We start from the raw sequence: 23,379 nt of genomic DNA on the forward strand, positions 1-23,379 counted from the left end.
AGCACAAATGGTCCTAGCCTTATGGAGGTTTCAGGGAAAATTCAGTCCAGATAATATTTCCGGCAATTTCTGTATGTTTTGAGGATTGCTTCATTATTCAATGCAATTGGGCTCGTTTTATGTTTTATGAGCTCATTCACCATAGGTCCTATCCGGCTCAAGTTTGACTTCTTACATGCGTCTTACATTGACTTCTTACTTCTTACTGGTTGAAATTTTAACATTTGTCTTTACTCTTCACCGCAAATTAAATGGGAAAGTGGCTTCTTTTCCAGTCCTTAAGATAATGTAATCTTATGTAAATAATTAAATAAATAAAAATATTTTTTTTCAACTGAAAGTAAGGAGCAACATTAAAACTTAAAACAAACAGAAATTATACGTATCACGGGGGGTTACCTCCTCCTCAATACCTCGCTCTTCATACTAAAGCTTTTTAGAGCTTTTAAAAAAGCTTCTTATTGTTCTAATTAAACGACCCTTGTGTTTCAGTAGCTTTTGTTAAAAAATTGGGACAAAAAGTCAGACTTTAGCGTAAAGAGCGAGGTATTGAGGAGGGAACAGCCTTCTTAATACGTAATAATTTCTGTTCGTTTTAAGTTTTAAGGTGGCTCTTTAATTTCAGTTGAAAAATCTTTCTTTTTTAATTTAATTTCTGATCGTTTTTCAACAATACTGGGAAATCCAGCTCCCTCTCCACGGAAAGATCCTCTAGGTACTTCAATTCCGGTGAAAATTTATCCCAGATAATTACCATTAACACCTCTATATGTAAAATTGAGTTGGCAAAGAGAAAATAAGAAAAATAAAAGAACTTTGTGTAAGAATTTTGGCAAATTCCCCCGATGAAACATTTTCACTGAAAAGTCCCCCCCCCCCCGGAAACTTCGCTTCCCATGGAAAATTCCCCCTGTCGAAAATCCCCCACCCGAAAAATGTACAAATACTTCTAATAAAAACTATTTTACGTAAACAATGGACCTTCTAACTCGTTTAAATGGACCTTCTAACTCGTAAGAACATGCCGTGTTTTGTGTGTGGAGATTTTAACATTGATGTGAAATTGTTAGCATCTAATTTAAAAGCCCGGAATTTTTGAATTTAATGTTAGATTATGGGATGCATCCTGCTGTAAATATTTGTACTAGAGTGACGGAGTCATCTTTATCTTTAATTGATAATGTATTTTTGAACGTTCCCCATGATTCGTCGAGTGTTGTGTTAAATGATGTTTCGGATCACTTTGGTTTGGCAATATTAGTTCCGGGTATATTTAAGAATATTAATATTAACTGTGATGCTCGCCCTAAGCCTAAGAAATTATTAGTTGATTCAAATACTATTTCAAGATTTAAGCTTAGGATAGAACAGTTAGATTTTAAATTTTTACAAGAAGAATTAGATTTAAATTTGAAGTTTGAGCTTTGGTATGGTAAGATTAAGGATACGTTTTTGGAATATTGTGAAGTGTCAGGAATCCAGAAGAGAAGGGTGTCTCCGAATAAACCTTGGATTACAAAGAGTTTGTTACAGTCAATTAATAGAAGACGTTTTTTATATAAGTTGTCAACAAGGAGCAATGATCCTCATGATAAAGTAATATAAAGAGTTTATAATAGTAGGTTAAATGCTGTACACCGACAGGCTAAGGTAGAATATTATAAGGTTCAGTTTAAAAAAGTTGAGGGTAACCCGAGTAAGACTTGGAAATCGATTAAGTCGGTGACTTGCCCTGGTAGCGTCTTGATCCGTCCAGATAATATAGGAATGAATAATAATGTTGCAGATGAGATGCGTAATCACTTCGCTACTATTGGGCAGCGTGTGTCATCATCGGTGCCAGTATTTGATCAAGATGGAGATTTTCGTCAGTTCCTACCTGAAGATTGTGATGTGTCTGCGTACCTTAAATTTGTATCTATTGATGAATTATTTGATGTTATAAATAATATGAAAAATGGTGCATCAGGAGGCAATTTTATTTCCTCGAAGGTTTTGAATTCGATTTTAACTGTTATATATAGTCATTTTTTATGACTGATAAATAATTGTTTAAAATCTGGAATATTTCCTGATTGTCTAAAGTGCGCGAATGTTATCCCGATATTTAAAGGAGGGGATAAGAATTGTTTTAGTGATTATAGACCGATTTCTTTACTGCCATTTATTTCTAGAGTGTTGATTCATAGAAAGAGAAAAGTTGATTCATAGTAGGATGGTAAGTTTTTTCGAGAAAAGACAATTTTTTAGTTCTAGTCAGTTTGGGTTTAGGAGTCATCATTCTACAGAGCATGCAGTTTTGTTTTTAACAACTTTTATTAATGATGCTTTAGACAAGGGTCTGAAGATAGCTTCGATATTTTTGGATATTACTAAAGCATTTGACTCTGTTAATCATGATATACTAGTTCAAAAGCTATATAGTAGTGGTATATGTGGTGATTTTTTAAATGTGATATTTAGTTTTCTTAGTGGAAGGACTCAGTGTGACGTGATGGATGGAGTTACATCTAAAATTGAATATATTTCGATTGGAGTACCCCAGGGTTCCGTTTTGGGCCCTTAGTTGTTTTTGGTTTATATTAATGACCTTTGTAGAGCTTCAAGTAATGTGTCTTGTTCTTTAGACCTTGATACTTACGGTACTAAAGGAATTCTATCATGTTTTGCTGATGCCCATTTTACTGTAGCTGCTAGAACTGAAAATGAGTTGATGCCTATATTGAAACAAGGTATTTCTTCAATTGAAAAGTGGATGTGGGTAAATAAATTGAAACTGAATCATAATAAGTCGAATTTTTTGATTTATGGTAGAATTACTGGACATTATCCATGGATTAATAGGATAGAAGTAGGGCACCATACTATTGTAAGATCTACTAGTACTGGATACCTAGGTGTTATAATTGATGAAAGCCTTAGTTTTAAAGACCATATTGCATCTGTTAGCAGCAAATTGTCTCTTAATATTGGTATTATGCGTAAACTTAGGTATCTTTTTCCGTGTGAAATTCTGAGAATGTTGTATTTTCCTATGGTTTAACCATATCTCATTTACTGTTGTATGGTTTGGTCGAAAACATTCGTAACTCACCTCCATCCGCTCTGTGTAACGCAGAATATGGTAATTAGAGTTTTGTATGGTAATCAAATTGACCTATCTGTATCGGTGAGGCATCTTTACCGCGAGTATAAAATTCTACCGTTGGCAGGAATATGCGTATTCTATAATGCTCTGTTTATGTTTAAATATTTAGCTTCGGAGTTACCATCATGTTTTTCAGGAATGTTTAGTCTTGCGTCTATTATTCACGATTATTTGACACGATCTTCTCAGTTGGTGCGAAGACCAGCTCTGGTCACGTCTAGGTCTAGGTTTTCAATTCGCCATGTTGTTCCGTTAGTTTGGGAGAGTTTGCCAGAGGATTTGAGGAATGTTGGGGGTTTTCAGGAATTTCGTAAGTTGCTAAAGAACCATTGTTTTGATGTGTATATTTTGGACGGATTATTCTATGCCAGTTAATTTATGTTTTTGAGGAGGGTTTAGTTGCAGCTGAATATGATAATAATTATTATAATTTTGTTGGGTGTTGTTTGGAGGTTTGTTGGTTTTCGGGTCCGGTAAGTTGAGCTCTAATTATGTTTTTTTTTTTTTTTTAAGGTTTTTTGTTTTTTTTTTTTTATTAGGAGGGTTTTCTCCCGCACAAGCATGCTCAAGGGAATCGATGATGTATATTTTTTTTTTTTAATAAACCCAGTGTTACTTAATGGGCAGATTTCATAACTTAGACCTTTCCCCAGGAGCTGTGGGGGGTCATGTTATGTCTGAAGGCATAGTTATCTTGAAATTTTGATCACACGACTTTGGGGGAAAAGGGTAGTGGGGGGATCCAATCCTTTTTGTCACAAACAGGGCACTATGTCTTTTAATTTCTATTCGAATGAGCCCTCTAACGATATTCTAGGACCATTGATTCGATACGATCATCAAAAAAACAAACAAGGGGAAAACAAACAAACAAAAAAACGAACAAACACACATCTGTGATTTTCCTTTGGACAAAAATGTAAAATTCAACATTTTCGAAGATGTACGCTTGAAACCTCTACAATACGGTTCTTTGATACCCTGAATTTGATTGTGTGATTTGTATTATCATTCCTTGATTTTTAGGGGATGTTTCCCTCCTTTTCAAAAATCAGGTAAATTTTTTCAGGCTCATAGACTTTGATAGGGAAAATAAGCTTGATGAATTTTACATCTTTGGAATCAGCATAATTCGATTCTTTTGATATATCTATTGATATCCAAAATTCCGTTTTTTAGAGCTTTGATTACTATTGAGCCGTCCCGCTCCTTGCTTACAGTTCTTTACCACTAACTATTTGATAACTAGAGCTGGTTTGTACAAGTTTAATTTCAACAGATAACATACTTTTATTTCATTTCTACTAAAACTAGACGTGAAAGAACGGTTTTTTTCATATTTAGTCCTCTTTGAGGATTAATTATAAAGAATACAAAAGATGGATTTTCTCGGAACAAGGAGACAATAAAATAGGGACAAAATAAGTAAATAAATACTTCCATTCTTTTGTGTGTGTAGAATAGAAAAGCTAATTGTTATCAGTGAGACTACTTACGTTGAGCGTCTCTTTTTTCTTGAAAGTATGAGCTTCTGTAATTCCCATTGTCAGCAAAATCTCTTCTCCTCGAATTTCCCTGATTTTGGTACAAATTTCTTTGCTCACTTGCTGAGCCAACCATTGCTCTTTCTGAAAATAAAGCTCCCATAACTAAACCTCCAAACCAACAAAAAACTAAATTCATGTCCACACTGATGAATTAAGATATATGTTGACTCTGAAAAAGGTGATCTTGCAACAAACCCGAAGCTGTAACTGGCACCAAAAGGCGAAGATACTTTTATCATTAAATTTATTAGTCTCAGATCTATCCATTCACTAAGAGTGTCATTATTTTAACGATTTTCAACGAGTATTTCACGTACTTTTCATCTAAAAACGTACTTCTCGTACTTTTCATCGAGCTGCCACGCTCTTTATACTGATTTTTTTTTTTTTAGCACTTATAAAAAAAACTATTTATTCTAATTAAACGGCCTTTGTGATTTAGGAGTCATTCTTAAAGAATTAGGACAGAATTTGAAAGAAAGAGCGAGGTATTGACGAGGGGGCGATCCCCTCATATACATAATAATTTCTGTTCGTTTTAAGTTTAATGCTGCTCCTTACTTTCAGTTGAAAAAACTTGTTTCTTTTTATTTAATCCCTATAAGAGACAGCCCTCTGGCGCTGCCTAAGTAAAGAGTCACATTCTTTCAATGTATTATTTTTCTTCTCTAGCCACGTCGTATGGAAGGGGTGGCCATACAAACTTTGCAGGGGGTTGATTCAATTGGACATTGAAGGTTGTGAGGATTCATCGTAATTAACGTTGTGCAAATACAGCGTAAATCATTTTAACTGTAAATAAAACCACACATAATAAAAGAAAAGAATGTCGAAGACTTCAGCAAAAACGAATAAAAGTTTTGTCAAATGATATTAGGGTAATAATAATTATTCGTATTATTTGGTATGCTATTCTTGTTTTTCAATTGTATACAATATTTTGCCTCGGCATATCGAACAATTCGTGGTAATGAACTGTAAGTAAGTAGCGATGCGGCTCACTAGTAACCAAAACTCTAAAAATTAAATTTTAATACCAATAGATACATCAAAAGGATAAAATTTTTATGCTGATTTCAAATATATAAGTTTCATCAAGTTTAATGTTACACATCAGAAGCTACGGGCCTGAGAAAATTTGCCTTATCGTAGCAAAAAGGGAGAAACAACCCCTAAAAGTCATAAAACCTTAATAAAAATCCCACCATCAGATTCAGCGTATCAGAGAGTCTTACTTTAGAGGTTTCAAGCTCCTATCTGCAAAAATGTGGAATTTTGTATTTTTTGCCAGAAGAAAGATCACGGATGCGTGTTTATTTGTTTGTTTTATTTTTCAGGGGTGATTGTATCGACCCAGTGGTCCTAGAATATCGCGGGAGGGTTCATTCAAACGGAAATTAAAAATTCTAGTGCTCTTTTTAATTGACCAGAAAATGGAGGGCAGCTAGGCCCCCTCCCACGCTCATTTTTTCCCCAAAGTCACCCGATCAAAATTTTGAGATAGCCATTTTGTTCAGCATGGTCGAAAAATATAATAGCTATGTCTTTGAGGATTACTTAATCTCCCACAGCCCCGGGGGAAGGGCTCCAAGTTATATAAACCTTGCCCAATGTTTACATATAGTATTGGTTATTGGGAAGTATTCAGACATTTTCAGGGAGGATTTTTTCTGGTAGTGGGGGGGGGGGGTCGGGGATCACGTGGGAGGATCTTTCTATGGAGGATGTTATAAGTTTTAATGTCGCTCCTTACTTTCAGTTAAAAAAACCGGTTTTTTATATTTATTCCCTAAAAGAGGCAGTGCCCTGGCGTCTTCAATGTAATATCTTTCTTCTCCGGCCACATGAAAGTGGTGGTCGCACAAACTTTGAAGGGGGCTCATTCGATTGATCATTGAAAACTCTACTAGTATTCTACTAGTATTTTTAATAAATGAAAGTGATTGGAGGGCCACTAATCTACCTTCAGTGTACTTCATTCCTTCCCAAACCTCGGTAATCCCGAAGACATCCGGTTAGGAGACAAATATTTTAAGTTCCTGACCAGTTTGTAACTTATAGCAGTAATTCCTTGGGTCCCGAGGTTAAGGAACCCCAAAACAGAAAGAATAAGTAGACAAAAATTGCTCCTCCAGAAACAAAGCCCGACAAATGGCCAGGAAGCTTTTTATCCCGGCTATAAATATGCCTCCCGCCTACTATTATTATTTATTTTTCTTTCCCCTGGCCACTTCGCATGGAAGGGATGGTTGTAAAACTTCGGAGAGGGCTCATTTAGTTGAAAATTGGAAGCTTTATTGCCCCATTTAAGAGCCACAAAAGATTGATAGGCAGCAGTATCTATCCCATGCCATTATCTGCTACCTGGCCCCCGGTAGTCCCCAATGGTACTCGATCAAAATTCTGAAATAAGCATTTAGTTCAAAAGCACCAAAAGGCCTAATAACTATGCCTCCAGGATCGAAATCACCCCCACAGCCTCAAGGGGAATAACCCTGAATTTTTACTTGGTTCTTTTAACATCTAGGAGCTCTTAGATACCGTTCGCTAGGCGCAGATTCCCAAGGTTTCACAAGAGTTTACTTTGGATGCGACAAGCTTACCTGAATAAATAAAAAAATCCTATGCGCAATCGAGCTTTCAAATTATCTGTAGTATCTCGAGAATGGCTTGGAAGTATCTCGTTCGCTAGGCCCAGATTCCCAGAGTTTCCCAAGAGTTTGCTTTGGAATTATCTGTAGTATCTCGGGAATGGCTTGAAAGATTGAATTGAAACTCAGAGTGTCACGGGGACAGTGAGGTTGGAAGGTAGAGTAGACCCACAATTATGAATTTTGGAGGTGGCTGAAGTAAATCGAAGGACACTATGTTTATCCTGGTTATAGAATCCATAGCGCTTACTCGAAATATAGCTGATCAGAAACCAAGTTTTTGACTCAATTCCAGACCCCATACGTTTCAACCCCAACGCCAACAAATATTGTTTCCCTTTCCCACGGAACAATAGATGAAAGTTTTGAGCTAAACGTACACCAGGATCATCAGTAACTTATTTATCCATTTTAAAACATATACAGCATGCACGCAATGGGTAACTTGCGTAATTTATGGCCTTGTCTAATGGGCCATGGGGGGTCTTCTCATCCGCATAAACATATCTTTTGGATCTTTCGACTATTCTGAACAAAATGACTATTTCAAAATTTTGATCGGATGTCTTTGGGTATTAAGGGTGGGGAGGGGCTGGTTGCCCTCAAAATCATTTTGAAATTTTACAAATGCCACTAAAACTTTTGAATTCTAATCTAATGAGCCCCCTCTGAAATTTTTACAGTCACTCCTTCCATACAAAGTGGTCTGATAAAAAACATTTATATAATGCATGAAGACCTCATCGCTCTTTACTTAGGCAGCACCCTCATTTGGAACATTATAAATGACAATGATATAAGTCGGTTAGGATGCCTTCAGGAGAAAGGGCCAGTATGTAGTTAAAAAACTTTCATAGTTCTTTTTTGCAAATGGATAAAGAGGCGTTGGACGGTCAATCCGAAGTAACAGAAGACGTAACTGACTCTTCATCAAACTCAGAAGTTGTCAAAGGACATGATCAAACCGCGTTATCCTATGCTCCCGCGCAAAGGGATTTACCTAACACTATGGAATTGGTAGAGGCTTTTAAGACAGTAGGGGGTAAATGCATCCACAAGACTTTTAAAACGCTTATAAAAACTGCAAATAATCTACTTCAAGGCTGCAACAAACATGCTGTTACATATCATAATTGGATGCCAAAGCAAATCAATCGGAACTAACCAGCTGCATGTAGCCTATAAGGGAAAAATCCTTAAAGAAAACAAAATCCTGTAAGGAGTTTTGACATACTGATTAATCCCAACTCTGCATTAATTTCAGTTTTTATTCACATTTCATTTAATTTAAAAACGAAGGAGATACTCTTCCTGCCCGTTTGCGCACAAAATTCCAACTATGATTTGAAATTGACACTTAATGAACATCCATGGAAAAGTTGCTAGCTCTCGATTTCTACTGAAAATATAGTTAAAATGGTAAAAAAAAAAACACGCACGGACAAAATTAATTTTTAAGTTTCTTACAGTTATTACCTTAAAGCTCTGAGAGAACTAATTCAAGTACAAAAGATTGATGATTTGCATAGTTTCTCCCTCCTCAAGCAACATTTCCCAGACAATGAATTTGTACGATTATTAACATGTAAAGGAGTTAACCCACAAAATTTCCCATTGAGTCAATTGACAAACACAATTTCGATATAATGACACTACTGGACCCTCTGAGTAAAAACATAGTATTTGTACTTGTACATGTACAGAGAACAGATAAACATGTACAGAAAACTTGCACTTGATTTGAGTTTTTATATTTTCTACTCAACGCCAAGTGATGGACTAGATACTCAAGATCAGTAAAAACAAAATGAGACTAACCACCAACATAGACTGACATTAATTTCTAGAGCGGTCCATGAGAGAGAGCTAATTCACATAGACCAGCCGGGGAAGATCAAATGGTGTTTTACTCAACATGAATTCATTTCGCCTATCTGGTAGGTTTCACTACTCTCCACCTTGCGGCAATTAAAAATGGTTCGACAATTTCTCTGACCCAGTCTACCCTGAAAATGCCAATGATGAGGAGAACGGGCCTCAAGAACGGTATTTCGAAATTAATGGAGAAATACCGGTGGAATGTCATGATTGAGAAAAACTTTTCTTTTCCAACTTATCAATACACCGATTGCCCTTGACTCCTTGAATGGTTACAGAAGTTCCATAGAGGAGTCGGTTCACATTGCACATCTTCAAAACAAAAAAGTAATGCCAATCTCTTACCGAAACAGTCAGGAAGAACTTAATCACAAAAATAAGGCGTCCAATTTGACCTAAATGAAAAAGTTTATCTACACATTAAAAAAAGCTGCAAGACAAAGCCTATGGTTGAAGATGAAGCAGCCGAATTGATTTTAAACATGACATTTGGAAAAATGTCCGCGTTGCAACGCTGTAGTTATTGTCGACCCAAATTACATATCATAATCATAGCTTCAGATATGGTACTTTTACATACAAAGAAAGAAATATGGTATTGCCCAAAAAATGTGGTTGCACGTAGCTTAAACAGGAAATTTCCAAGAAACTCGTGTTGTAATTTTACTTAAGATTAATTAGAGTATGATAGTGGGTGAGGGACAAGAAGAGGTTTGCTATTGAGATACGGAATCGTTATGGTTGAAAGTATCATGAGTGTCATACCTGAAAGTTTAATGCTGCTAGGGATGGTGTGAAAGTGCTACAATCATACCATAGCTTATTCTGTGAGTATTGTGACAGAATTGCATGTTTTATGTTAGGGATCAGCTTGATGTGAATAAAATCGTTTATGTTTTTTTTCCCGACAGGGAATTTTTGTTGATTATAAGAAAAAGTTATGTTTAAGGTAGTCATGATACTCATTGAATTCAAAATGTAATATATATTATATTTTCTATTTAAACAGTGATACCTAAAATAACACATTGTTTTTTCATCTAATACGGTACCAATTCTATTTTTGGGTTTAAAAATTCTTTAAGGTTTTTTATGTTTACGATTGACTGTTGTTATACAGAAAGATATTTATTGAATAAACAAACATATTTTCACTGAGTTTTTGTGAAGCTTCAGATAGTAAATTATGTTTGAATTTAAAGTTCCATTTAGTTCATTTCTCTGTAGGAAATTCAGTTCTTCGTTTCTAATTAAAATTAATTCTGAATCGTAGTAAAATGTTATCAGTAATACCAAAGAATATTTACAATTGCTATTACATATGGAAAGAATCACTTGAAAAAACAAGCCCCTTATGAAGAGGCTGGATATTTTTAAAACAATTAAGCCAAATTCTTGGCTTATTATTTACGATTTGGCTGAATATATTGATCAATGGTCTGAAGAGATGTTGCAATTATTACAATATGTACCCATCGTAAGATATTCCTATAACTGTCATGTAACTCAGTTTCATGAGCACTAACTTGTGCTCATCTTACTTCTAAGAAAATACATTCCTAATCGCAACCTTACCTAACCTAAGCTAGTAAGCAGGTTATATCGAACGGGCAAAAGTTCATGAGCTAAATATATTCAGTCATAAACTATCTCTAAAGTTAAGCTAAATTAATGTATTTAAATCGAACATAGAAAAGTTTACAAGTGAGCGATTTCCCGCGTGCTTATTTTCAAACAGTTCGTGGTAACGAACTGTAAGTAAGGTGCGACGCGGCTCAATAGTAACCGAAACTGTAAAAAACGGAACTTCAGTACCAATAGATATATCAAAAAAATCAAATTTTTATTCTGATTTCAAATACGTATATAACTTTCATTAAGTTTAGTCTTAAGATTCAAAGGTTATGAACCTAAGAAAATTTGCCTGATTTTCGAAAAAAGGGGAGAAGCAGAAAAAGTTAAAGACGTTGCATATACTAATGATAAAAAAACAGCAGAAAATACGAAAACGATTTCGAGACAGAATTCGAGAACATGAAATAAGATTCAGTGGCAAAGAATATATTAAAGTTAAAATTTTTGTTACTGTATGTGATTCTTTAATAAACAACAGTAAAAAAACACCTGAGGGACATAAAACTATTAACAATAAATTCAAAACAATTGTTCATGATAGTGATGTTAGTGACTCTTCAATAGAACAGGACTTAAACATAGCAGAACTGAAAAATGAAGTATTACAATTTAAAACTTTTACAAGTAAAGAAAATAATATTTCGTCCGTGTTCATGTGGTCATTCATTCGGGAAAATAATTTATTAGAAAACTCCCTAATTCAAACATAATTCTGAGCATTTATTTAACCCTTCCAATAAGCAATGCAAGAGATGAAAGAATATTCTCAGTAATGGCAGAAAAAAAATGGATCCATATTAGGCAATCATAATTAAATAGTTTATTATTACTTTATATAGAAAAGGAAGTTAAATAACTATTAATTATGAAAAAACTAATTGACGGGTTTGCAGAATTAAAAGTGAGAAAAAAGGCAACATAACTAATCCATCTGGGTATATTTGTTTTAGTATCATTGTTTGTTTTAATAAATTATGTTTATTTAGTTTTTATACATGTGCATTATTTTTTCTTTTGTCTTAGAATTTAGGGCTCGCTTTAGCCTTAGTTGGCCAGTGTCTCAACACATTACATGTCCGCTTTTAGACAAACAGCAGTACAAAACTGAATCAGTTTCTTGTATTTTTATCTCAAGAGTCGTCACGTTTCGAGGGAGAAGGAGTTGCAGTAGATAGGCAAAGAATATGGACAACTAATAAGAGTGGAAACTGGCACTAGTATCGACAAAAAAAAACAAGAAGTAGAACAATAGGGATTTTGTTTATATAAGAAAGTGGATTGCAACTTCAAATGAATATTTCGACCCTATATCCAAGGGTCGTCCTCAGCAAAACAAATGAAAAGGAAAAACGAAGAATATAAAAGAACTCATATTAAAATTCAATCTTCAAAACTAAAATAGTTTCTCAAAACAGTCCTAGTATCATTACTTCATCATAGGGTCAACATATTCATTTAAAGTTGAATTCCACTGTCTTATTAAAAAAAAATCCTACTGTTCTACTTGTTGTTTATGATGGAAAGGCAGTGTGGTCTTCGTCGGTAAAAATAAATTCAACACCAACTAGCATCTGGTGACACTTGACATTTTTTCAGGCTTTAATCATTTTCCTTCATGAACTGAGCTCCGACACTTATTACTACCCTAATTATACCAATTTCTCTAGTTAACTTTATTATTTTTATTATTAAAAGGAAAAAAATACCAAGTGTCAGGAAACGCTAAATGGCGTTGATAGCTGTTTTTTTTTTGTCGACACTAGCGCCAGTTTCCACTCTTACAAGTTACCCATACTCTTTGGTAGATAGGATTGAAAAAAAATCACTAGAGTTTAAATTAGGTAATTTCAACAAGGTATACACAAATTCAAACAGATCTGGTAAAATCTATCAGTCTATCAATAATATAAGTTAAAATTCCGACAATGAAAGAGTAGATCAGCCATTAACAAGAAAACAACTTGGAAATTTTGAAAAAGAATTGTAGTGCTTAAATTATTAATTTGTCTAGCCATTGAAGAACACTGGAGACACTTGGTCGCTTCACAGCATCAATATCCAAACATTTGAATACAAGATCCTGGAACGAAGATGAAACTTGTGATTCCGTCATTTTGTAAAGTATAACTTGTTTAATATTGCATGCATTTAGTCCTTCTCCAAAAGGTTCTTCGCCAATTAGAAGTGATGCTAGAGTAATGCCTAAGGACCAAGTAGTCGCTGGGCCTATTGCATACTTTGTTTTTTTCAGTTCCACCTCAGGAGCAATATATCCAGGTGTGTATATACCATTTTTATTTGCCTTTTCTAATTTTATGGCAGCACCGAAGTTAGTAACTTGAATATTATCATTTTGATCAATAAGTATGCTACCACATTTCAAATCTCGATGTGCAACACCAGCCTTTTCTATATCCAGAACTGCTGCTACTATCTGCCGAAAAATGTGACCAACCCTAAGTTCACTCAAGGGTTTCTGCCTGCCAATGAATTTTTTCAACGTCACAGAATCCCCAAGCGATTCCGTAATAATCCACCATTCATCTTCTATCATGTAGACATCAAGTAGTTTGACACAGCTACCTACATCTTTTACCAAATTCAAATACCGGGTTTCTTTTTGTGGTTTTACTCTAGAACAGATCGACCGAAGTTTGGTCCTTTTCCGCTGGATCTTCTTCACTCTCACTTGTTTTTTATCTTCCCTCCGTATTGCAACACACACACTATTCGGCTCATCTTCTACAAACTTTTCATCCGTCATAATATATTTCTTGATAAAGAGGTCTAAATCAGTCTGTCTAATATTGTTTTTATGGGTTTCATTCCACTCCCGGGTTTCCTTATTCATTTTGTCGAATACACACTGGTTCTCAATATATATCTGCCTCCAAGTACCATGCTGTGTCATTTACAAACAGTCAATTGATTCGAGGAAAAATTTCTGGTCGTTAATTAAAAATTTGCTGTCAGACTTACTAAGAGTAAAGGTAACCAGACCCTTTACTTTAGTAAAATCAAACATTGTGCATCAATCAGTATTCCCCTCTTTATGAATGTTAAAAAAAATTATAGAACTGTAAAAAAATAAATTAACAATACGTCATTTATTCTTTGACAATAACGTCAAGAGCTTTATCTAAAAGGAATTAATTTAGACATTATCATATAATGTAACACATTTTGAAGCTAAAAACTAAACCAAAACTAAAAAAAATATAATCCTGTTTCCGTATAAACCAAAAAAGAAAATTAGTAAAAAAAAAAAAAAAAAAAAAAAAAAAACAATACGTCATGAATTCTTCTACAAAAACGTCAGGAGCTTTATCCTAAATTAATTAATTTAGTCATTATCTTAAAATGTAAAATTTTCGCCATGACGTCGCAGAATATGCTTTATCCTAAAAAGCTTAATTTATTTTCAATAATTATTTCTGTTCGTTTTGAGATTTATCAGGGGTATTGTTTCGGGGGGGGAGGGAGAGGCAAGAGGGGGGGCAGTTGCCCCTCCAAATACTTTATAGAAAATAACTACTATATAGCCCAAGCTCCTCGACTATCCTGATATGGACCCCTCTTGCCCCCCCCTCATTAAAAATACTGGAGCTACTCCCCTGACTATTATTACAATCTTTCTGCTCGTGTTAGGTTTAAACCTGGCTCTTTGCTTTGAAGAATTTTTTGGAAAAACATCTTTTATTTATTAGTTATTGTTTTCTTTTCAAAATTATCATGAGGGGCTATAATATGAAAGATGCTAAAAAGAGGCGATTTTTTTGGCTCTTCCCCATGGGGTAATATCAACTTTCACAAAAATATTTTGGGGTAATGATTAAAAAGTGCTCTACGGGCACCCATGCCTAGATTAAGTTTTCTGACAGGCTTTTAGGGAAATATTTTTTGTTCTATCACTTCTTAATGATGGATTATATACACTAAGAATAACATGTTTTCCAGAATTACATTTCAGAGAAGATATAACTCGAAGCTTCAGGGGGATTCGAAAACAATATAACTATAGACTCAAAATGCCAATACAATTACATAAAAAAAGCCGAAATAAAGCGGATTTGTCATGAAAAACGTGTGATAGGAAAAGAAAAATGAAGGAAAAGGAATTAAAGGAAGGAAAAGAAAGTATGATAAGAAAAATATCGAAAATTTGGAATTATATTTCCAATGGACCACAGTATAATAAAATAATTAGAGCACCAAAGAGAACAGAGCACCAAAGAGAAACAAAAGAGTAAAAAAAGAAGGGAAAGGTTGAATAAAGACATTAAAATATTAACTATAACGAAACGATTTAAACACATAAATCTAGGGTAGCACGCGACACAGAAGTAACTTATAACTGTATGCTTTCCATTTTAATAATTCTTTATTATTTGTCTTTGTTTAGCAAATACCCCTTTCACAGCTTTTCCATAATTATTTTCATATATTTTCGACAGCTTTAAGGAGTCGAGAGGGGGGCTCCTAGAATAAGCATATGACTGCGTCGTTCCTCAAAGTATACAATCGCTGCACTTGTATACAAAAAGGAGAATTATTCAAACTTACCAGCCGATCTACCGTCCATTGGTCGAGGCGACATGTCCCTATCTCCAGTCATGCGCTGAGGGGATACTTGTCTCATAGGAGGACGATCACCAGCTATAAAGAATTTATAGCTAATAATAAAAAAAAAATTATAGCAAGAATTTATAGCAATTTTTAGCTAAAATCGTATTTTATTCGTAATTTTAACCATTTGTTTTATTGCTTGATGTGCTCCATATATTTTATCGCATTGACCTTGAAGTTTTGTTGGTTTTTTGTTGTTGCTGTTTTTAGTAGGCTAGCTCCTTGTATCATTTAGTCATTTTTTGTTCTTTTTCAGTGTTGACATACTTATGTTATCAGCTATGGATTTCAACAAATATATTAATTAACATACGCTTAAATGACGTGCTTACATGTTCGCAATTGATGAAAACCACAATTTTAGAAATGCATTTAATATCTTTTCCAAAGATTTTTGATAAATTTTAAAAACCCATTTTTTAGCGCTGAAACACTGGCAATAACGGGCACTGCTATAAAAAATACTTGCAGATTAAGTAGCGACACAAAAGAACACCTTGAGATCTCTCGTCTCTTCCCATCATCCACGATTAATTCTTTTCAGATAGGCATGGATCTTTTTTTTGATTTACTTGAAACAGAAAAAAACAAAAATACCGACTTAAGCCTCCGGCCTCAAATTAAATTCTAGCGAATAATAGTATTTTTGTGATCCAAAAATGTGTTGGAAGTCAATGTTGCCAGACATAAGATCCAAGACGTTAAATGTCGATTTTCGGTATACTTGAACGTATTTTTTTCATTTTTTTAGCAATGAGACACTGGCAATTACGGATGCTTTTACACAAAATATTCAAGTTTGCCACTCCTACCTCTTTCAAAGCCTCTTGGTTCCTCGCGAGGTCTTGGTTCCCAGCCTCGTCTTTCCCTATCTCCAACTTCTCGCACTTCTCTCTGGTTCTCCTCAGAACGTGAACTGCCGTAACCCGACTGACGCCATGACCCTTCATCACCACGACCCCTGAAAACAAGAAGATAAGTACCGATGGTAGAGCAGAAATTAGCAATAATCAAGTTCAAGTTCCGTTTATTTCAATAAAAGAGCAATAACAAAGACAATATCCCAAAGGGCTCAATGGCCCGTTATTTGGATTTAATAATCTTAACTAGTAACACATTTATAACTAATACCAAAATTTTATGAAGCAATAATCATGATCATACATCCATGGTGAAAAATACCCGAATCACAAAATGATAATTGCTAACCCAGGACTGGTAGTCCAAAACGTGCTAAAACCTAATTGAAAACCATCGTAAGTTTACTATTTTCCCCTACGACAGTTTTCCAATTCAGACCCGGACCACCTATGACAAAATACCAGGAGATCCCTAAAGAGATCTTGCGGACCTACGAGAGTTCCCTAAATGGAACTACCGTACCTACACAGACGAAAAGATAGAGTACAAGTTCCATAACTATTTTCCAAGAATTCTAAATGAAATTGGTTATCTAGCTTAAGAGCAAATTTGCAAACGCTTTTCTTTTTCTTGGTTAACATACGCTATATATATTAATGTTCAATCTTTATGGATTTTTTTGCAATGTTTTAATATTAATTATTCAACATATCTGCCATCGATCAACTGGCTTCCTCTATCAACTTTTACTAGAATACCATGGACAGTGAAACCTGATAGTTTGAATTGAATAGGCTATAGAAACATATATATAAAACTAAATAAAAATATGTTAAAATAAAAATGGTTACTAAATAGAAAAAATAAAAAGTTACTAAATAAAAATATCTACATGTTTCTTTAGTTTAATTATAGTTCTATATTATTGAACTTTTTAACCAAGGTCTCTTGAAATTTATAGACATAAAAGAACACTTCTTGTAGAATTACTTCTATAAATTAGTAAAAAAAAAAAAAAAAAAAAAAAAAAAAAAAAAAAAAAAAAAAAAAGTAACTTAAATCAGCTCCTTCAGCAAAAGAAAATTCCGGAAAAAACTAAAAATAATACAAAAGGGTTCACCCTTTTTTCTTCCTTATTGAATTTGTAAAAAAAAAGGACACTACTTGAAGTTTATTCCAGTATAAACTTGATCCAATTTTAAACTTCTTTAAAAATTAATTAGCGTTTGACAGCGAAGAGGTTAGCTTTTTTTTTTATATCGAGCGCCATTTTTAGGGAATATTCTTTAGAACGCAAAAAATTAAGATTAAATAAAATTCTATGACACTAAAATCTCAGAAAACGTAAACAATTAAAGTATAAGGAGAGTTTACTGAATTTTCTTCAGCTTTATCTATTGGTGTTTGAAAATGCTTAAGAAATATATCTAGTCAGCAAATTTCCAAACTTAATACTTCTCCGTTAAAAAAACTTGAAATAAATGAACATACAAAGAAACTTACATGTCACGGTCTCCATCACCTCTGATTCTTCTTTGTGGCTCATACGTATCGCGATCTCTTCTTTCTGGCTCACGCATACCCCGGTCTCTTCTTTCTGGTTCACGCATACCACGGTCTCTGGAATCTAGATTTCTTCTTTCTGGTTCGCGCCGATCAAATTCATGGTCTCTTGAATCTAGGTTTCTTCTTTCCGGTTCACGCCGATCAAATTCACGGTCTTTGCGTCCAAAGTCTCTAGACTCAAAGCCACGACCTTCTTGAGGACGATCTCGAAAACGTCTACCGCGATCTACATAACGATCCCGTTCTGAAAAGGCATCCGGTCGACGTTCGCGATTTCCGTAATGGTCGACAGGACGCTCGCGGTCTTCTCCATGTCTCTCTGAGCGCCAAGATGAGACTTCATCAGCGCCACCTATACCTCCCCTCCATGGACTTGCTTCTTCACGGGACTTGACTTCTTCTCGTGCCGAAAATTTATCTGAACGACTTATAGGGGGCTTATAGGCTTTATCACCTAAAAATTAACAAAACTTATGCGAAGAATGTAAATAGATACATAAATGCGCGTCCATTTTTTAGGGAGATGTGAGGGGGTCAACTATTTTTCTAGGGCCAAGTGTACCATTTTCAAACAGAACGAGGAGGATTTCTAGCTTACACTTCCCTGTCCAAGTCTCTTTATCAGATTCAGATCGGTTTTATTAATACTTTACAATTAAATGAAAAATACTCATAAATACGTTTAACAAACAAATTCTGGGCCATAATCCATAATAATTATCCCTCTAGGTCAATCCTGTTGAGGAAACATTCTATCACACTGTTATGTAAATCACACAGTCGCGGTTCTCCTTATGCCTGCCAGCATGAACTCAAATTACCTCCATACTTTACAAATACCAATAATAAAACTTAACTTAAATTTCAAATACAACGGGATAATACAAGATCTAATATAGCCTTTAATTTTATTACAAAAATAAAATTATTAATTTAACATTGTAAGTTTTTTTTTCAATTTTCATTTATTTTTAATCATAAAAAATCATATTAAATTATTTACTATTATTAAGGCTTCTTACTCAGATATTATTTGAAAAAAACTACGTTTTCTAAAGAGTTAAAGAGGCTGAGTTACAAGGTCGAACCTTAAAACGTACAGGGATTAGGAGGCACAGTTGGGGGCTACCACCCCCAAACCCCCGCTTTCGCAGCCTTTAAATATAAAAAAAATTTCTTTAAACTGAAAGTAAGGAGCGACATTAAAACTTAAAACGAACAGAAATTATTCCGTATATGAAAGAGGCTGTGCCCTCCTCAACGCCTCGCTCTTTACGCTAAAGTTTGACTTTCTCACAACTCTTTTTTTAAACAATAAAAACTTTAGCGTAAAGAGCGAGGCGTTGAGGAGGGCACAGCCTCTTTCATATACGGAAAAATTCTGTTCGTTTTAAGTTTTAATGTCGCTCCTTACTTTCAGTTTAAAGAAATTTTTTTTTTATATTTAAAGGCTGCGAAAGCGGGGGGTTTGGGGGTGGTAGCCCCCAACTGTGCCTCCTAATCCCTGTACGTTTTAAGGTTCGACCTTGTAACTCAGCCTCTTTAACTCTTTAGAAAACGTAGTTTTTTTCAAATAATTTCTGCACGTTTTTGTACAGTTTATTACTTATTATTGCTTGACTAACTGTTAGCTGATCGTGTCAGGAGATAAAGTTGGGGGCTGCCGCCCCCAAACCCCCCGCTCTTGAACATTCTTGTGTTAAGGCTTTTAATTCCTGAATACTCGAATCACGTCGTACAGGGTGCCTCCTAATCCCTGTACGTTTTAAGGTTCGAACTTGTGACTCAGCCTCTTTAACAGCCCCCCAACTGTGCCTCCTAATCCCTGTACGTTTTAAGGGTCGACCTTGTAACTCAGCCTCTTTAACTCTTTAGAAAACGTAATTTTTTTCAAATAATTTAAAAAAGAAACTGAGTTTCTTTTCAAAGTATATAAAAAAGTTGCTCTGATGGTGAATCGAACCCGGGTTTTCCGTCTGAAAGTCTGGATTATCAGCCGCTGGACTATACAAACACACTAGTAATAGTTGTTTAGCAAATTGGAACTATTTTCGACGCAAGCAAATTCCCAAAAATCTTGATATGTGGTTTTTGGAAAACAGGGAAGGAGTGATCAGATTGAGCTGAAATTTCGAGGATAAGCTCCCAGGCCCCAGGAAAGCTTATCCTCTAAATTTCAGCCCTAACAGACACCGTTCAAGTGGGGGTTGTGGTGGGAAAAATTAACATGGGCTAATATAGGAAAACGTGGTTTTTCGTAAATGTAAATTCGGGGGGGTACTTTTTTCGGTCTGAAAATATCAAAAGGCCCTAACAGGTCGAATTCTGCTTCGAATGAGTCCTCATTCACCCGGATCCGTTGCCAACTGTGGCCTGTAGGCGTGGCTAAGAAAAAAAAAAAAAGAAATGAATTTTAAGTGGATATATTTGGTTTTTTGAAAACAGGGAAGGAGTGATCGGATTTAGCTGAAATTTCGAGGATAAGCTTTCGGGCCCTAGGAAAGCTTAACCTCCAAATTTCAGCCCAATCGGACAACGTTAAAGGGGGGCTGTGGTGGGAGGGTCCAAACTTCCGGCCCAGTTTACCCCATGAAGATAAAGTCGGAGGAGGATGAAATTTTGCAAGTTTTTTAGTTTGAGCTTGGGCTACAAAATGCGATTACCGCCGTCTCTCTGCGACCTCTAGGACCTAAAATCGCTTAACATTGTGGTGGGTCGCCTCTTTATAGAGGCACAAGTGTGCCTCCTTGATTTAAAAAAAAAAATCAATTTGAATGAAGCAAGACTAGGTTTTCGTCTTAATTCCTGTGGTAGACCCACAGTTTATAGACAGTAAGCTTATCGCAGATCATTTCTGGTCTTTGTTCTCAGTGGGAACAAAAAGCTCCTCCCGCTTATTTTTGCATTAGCGGGTTAGTCTGTTTTCGTCAATCACTGAGAAATGGTTACCAAGTGCATTATTCGTAATTGCGAAAGCAGAAAAAAACTTGGTGAGCCAGCAAGTGGTTTGCAAGTGTCCCATCTCATAGGTATGAATTAATTTATATACAAATTATGACTTAATCTATTATTTACATACAGTGGACTAAACTGATCGGCCTTTGTTGGATTTTATAAAAAAGGGGCGGGGGGGTTGATGAAATTTGTGAAAATAAGGAATTTTTTCTTCTTCTAATAACTGGTGGAGTAGGTGTGATGGTTTCAGGGGCGGATCCAGGATTTTTGCGCCCCCCCTCCCCCGGGGGGGGGGCGCAAAATAGGTTGATCCGACAAAGTTACGTTAGGAGCAAGTTTCATTAATGCAAACTTGCGTTAATTAGGTAAATTACGCTACTTTAGACTACTATAGGGGGGCACCCTTCGCCCCCCCTCTGGATCCGCCACTGGATGGTTTATCATTTTTTTTTTACGTCGTGATGTTTATTTTCTACGATATTTATTTTCTAGATAAGACTACTTTCGTTTTCAATCACTACATTCAGATGTGTTTTATGACTACATTCAGATGTGAAAAGTGGAAGTAACTATATTTAATTTAGCTGCAAGTCTACATTCATGCCCACAACGTAATTTCCCTTTGACAAAAAATTGATAGAACTTTTAAAACTGAAATATCAATGCGAAGCGCCAAATATCATAATCGAATGTCATCGCTTTATGGCATTGTTCAAATAAAACTTATTTTTTACTTGATTATCGTCGTAAATTTATTTTTGTCTTTCTTTCCATTCTTAAACCAATGTTATATTTACCTTTTGCATTATTACAGCCCACTATATATACATTCATATAAATTTATATGCAGTGTTACCGCCATACCAATTATTCTCCTTTCCTTTTTTATTCTTTAATAATAATTTCTGGTCGTTTTGAGTTTTAATTATTGTAGGCTTCTATTTCTACTGATCTTAAGTTTAATATGGCCTTTACTTTTCTTTAAAAAAAACTTTCTTTTTCGTAAAGTTTTCGTAGCTTATATATATATATATATATATATATATATATATATATATATATATATATATATATATATATATATATATTTATATCGGCGCGTATAAACAGCTCCTCTCATTTGATCTGCCATCAGCGGTCCAATTACCGTGGAACACGTATTTTGGCAGAAACTTTCTCAAAATGCCTTTGAAACCAACTTGAGACTTCGAAACCTATTTTTAATTCCTAAAAACATCTAATAATAACATTACACTACTAACTACCGATTTTCATGTATGTATTGGAATAAATTAATTTAAAATTAGTTTTTTCAAAATTAGTGTTCCAACGTTGAAGCCAAGTTTCGCGTCCAAGAGAAATCTGACTTGTCTACCCGTGAAAAGATCTGACTTCGCTTATGTTTATATCTGCAAAAACGTTCTCCGGAGCACTCGCACCCCGGTCCGGGTTTTTATAATGGGTGAGATAGAGAATGATCATACTGGATAATTATATGAACTGTGGGTAGACCGTTCCATATTCGTGAACATAAAATGCTCAAGGAAAAATCAGACCGAACGCATGGCGAAAACGGAACAACCAACAGGCTTCTATCTCGTGATCTCCCCTGACGTGTTTCAACTTGTAAAAAAATTCCTGAAAAGCATTTTGGTAATAGAGAATGAAAATATTTGTAAACAGAAACTGAACAACTAAACACTTCCAAACTATCTAGAGAACATTAAGAATCCTTTTCTTTAATTAGGTTTAATGCTTTTTTATTTATTTTATTAATAATATTCTTATGAACTGTAAATGTCTTTTTTTTCTTTACATTTCTATTATCAAGAACCATGGGATTTGTTTTGTCAAACTTTCAGTTTTCACCAATACGAGACAAGATTTTTTTACAAAAAAAAAAAATATATAATTAATTACATAAAATTAATTAAATATGATTTATCATCAATTTGTTGCAATGTTACAACTACTACCACAATGCATCTGTTTTTTTACGAAGATTATAATTGTAAAAATAAATATCTTAAAAACGACTAAAATATTTTAATAAGACAGTGATTATCTATGTTACAAGAGAGTCACGATAAAATTATCTACGAAGACTATATTGCTCTTTGTTCATTGAATATAATATTTTCTTTCAATAAGACAATAAAGTTTCTTTTCATTCAAATGTGAATCTTTTTTTTTATTTCAAGAATTATTATTGATGTTCAGGTCCGTTAACCATGAATATGAATTAAGAATCTTAGTTAAAAAATTTGCTCTTCTTTCTGATAACTAGTATTCCTCGTATAGTGAAAAGAGGGAAAGTCCCCCCCCCCCTTCAGTTTTCAGAATCTCTGGACGGAATAAAAAAACGGGTGAGAGGAAGCATTTCAAGAAAAATGCTACAGCAAGGCAGCTTCAAGAGACATACATAGTAAATTTTAAAAATTAATAACTTCATGAGTTTTGAAATAAAAGAACAAAATAATAATTACAAAAATGAAGAAATATTTTCCATTAT

General features: G+C 34.6%; 2 protein-coding genes across 3 annotated transcripts; both read right to left on the minus strand.

Annotated features, from left to right (window-relative positions):
• Positions 1-4,400: 4,400 nt before the first annotated feature.
• Positions 4,401-18,474, minus strand: LOC148955400 (uncharacterized). Of its 2 annotated transcripts, XM_089108181.1 has the most exons (5): positions 17,906-18,458; positions 17,850-17,875; positions 16,298-16,446; positions 15,423-15,515; positions 4,401-4,776 (listed from the first exon to the last, which is right to left on the minus strand). In XM_089108181.1, exons 1-5 carry the CDS (start codon positions 17,954-17,956, stop codon positions 4,637-4,639), a joined length of 459 nt encoding a protein of 152 aa, XP_088964307.1. In that variant the 5' UTR covers positions 17,957-18,458; the 3' UTR covers positions 4,401-4,636. The 2 variants fall into 2 exon arrangements, with proteins under 2 accessions (XP_088964307.1, XP_088964306.1); XM_089108180.1 differs by having other exon boundaries at positions 17,850-18,474.
• On the minus strand, positions 12,850-14,069 carry LOC148955401 (uncharacterized). Its single transcript, XM_089108179.1, has one exon. It carries the CDS (start codon positions 13,768-13,770, stop codon positions 12,850-12,852), a length of 921 nt encoding a protein of 306 aa, XP_088964305.1. The 5' UTR covers positions 13,771-14,069.
• Positions 18,475-23,379: the final 4,905 nt, after the last annotated feature.

The sequence above is a fragment of the Artemia sp. Qi Xiang Cuo genome, chromosome 2 (assembly GCF_049724085.1).
Source record: "Artemia sp. Qi Xiang Cuo chromosome 2, ASM4972408v1, whole genome shotgun sequence".
NCBI classification, from domain to species: domain Eukaryota; kingdom Metazoa; phylum Arthropoda; class Branchiopoda; order Anostraca; family Artemiidae; genus Artemia; species Artemia sp. Qi Xiang Cuo.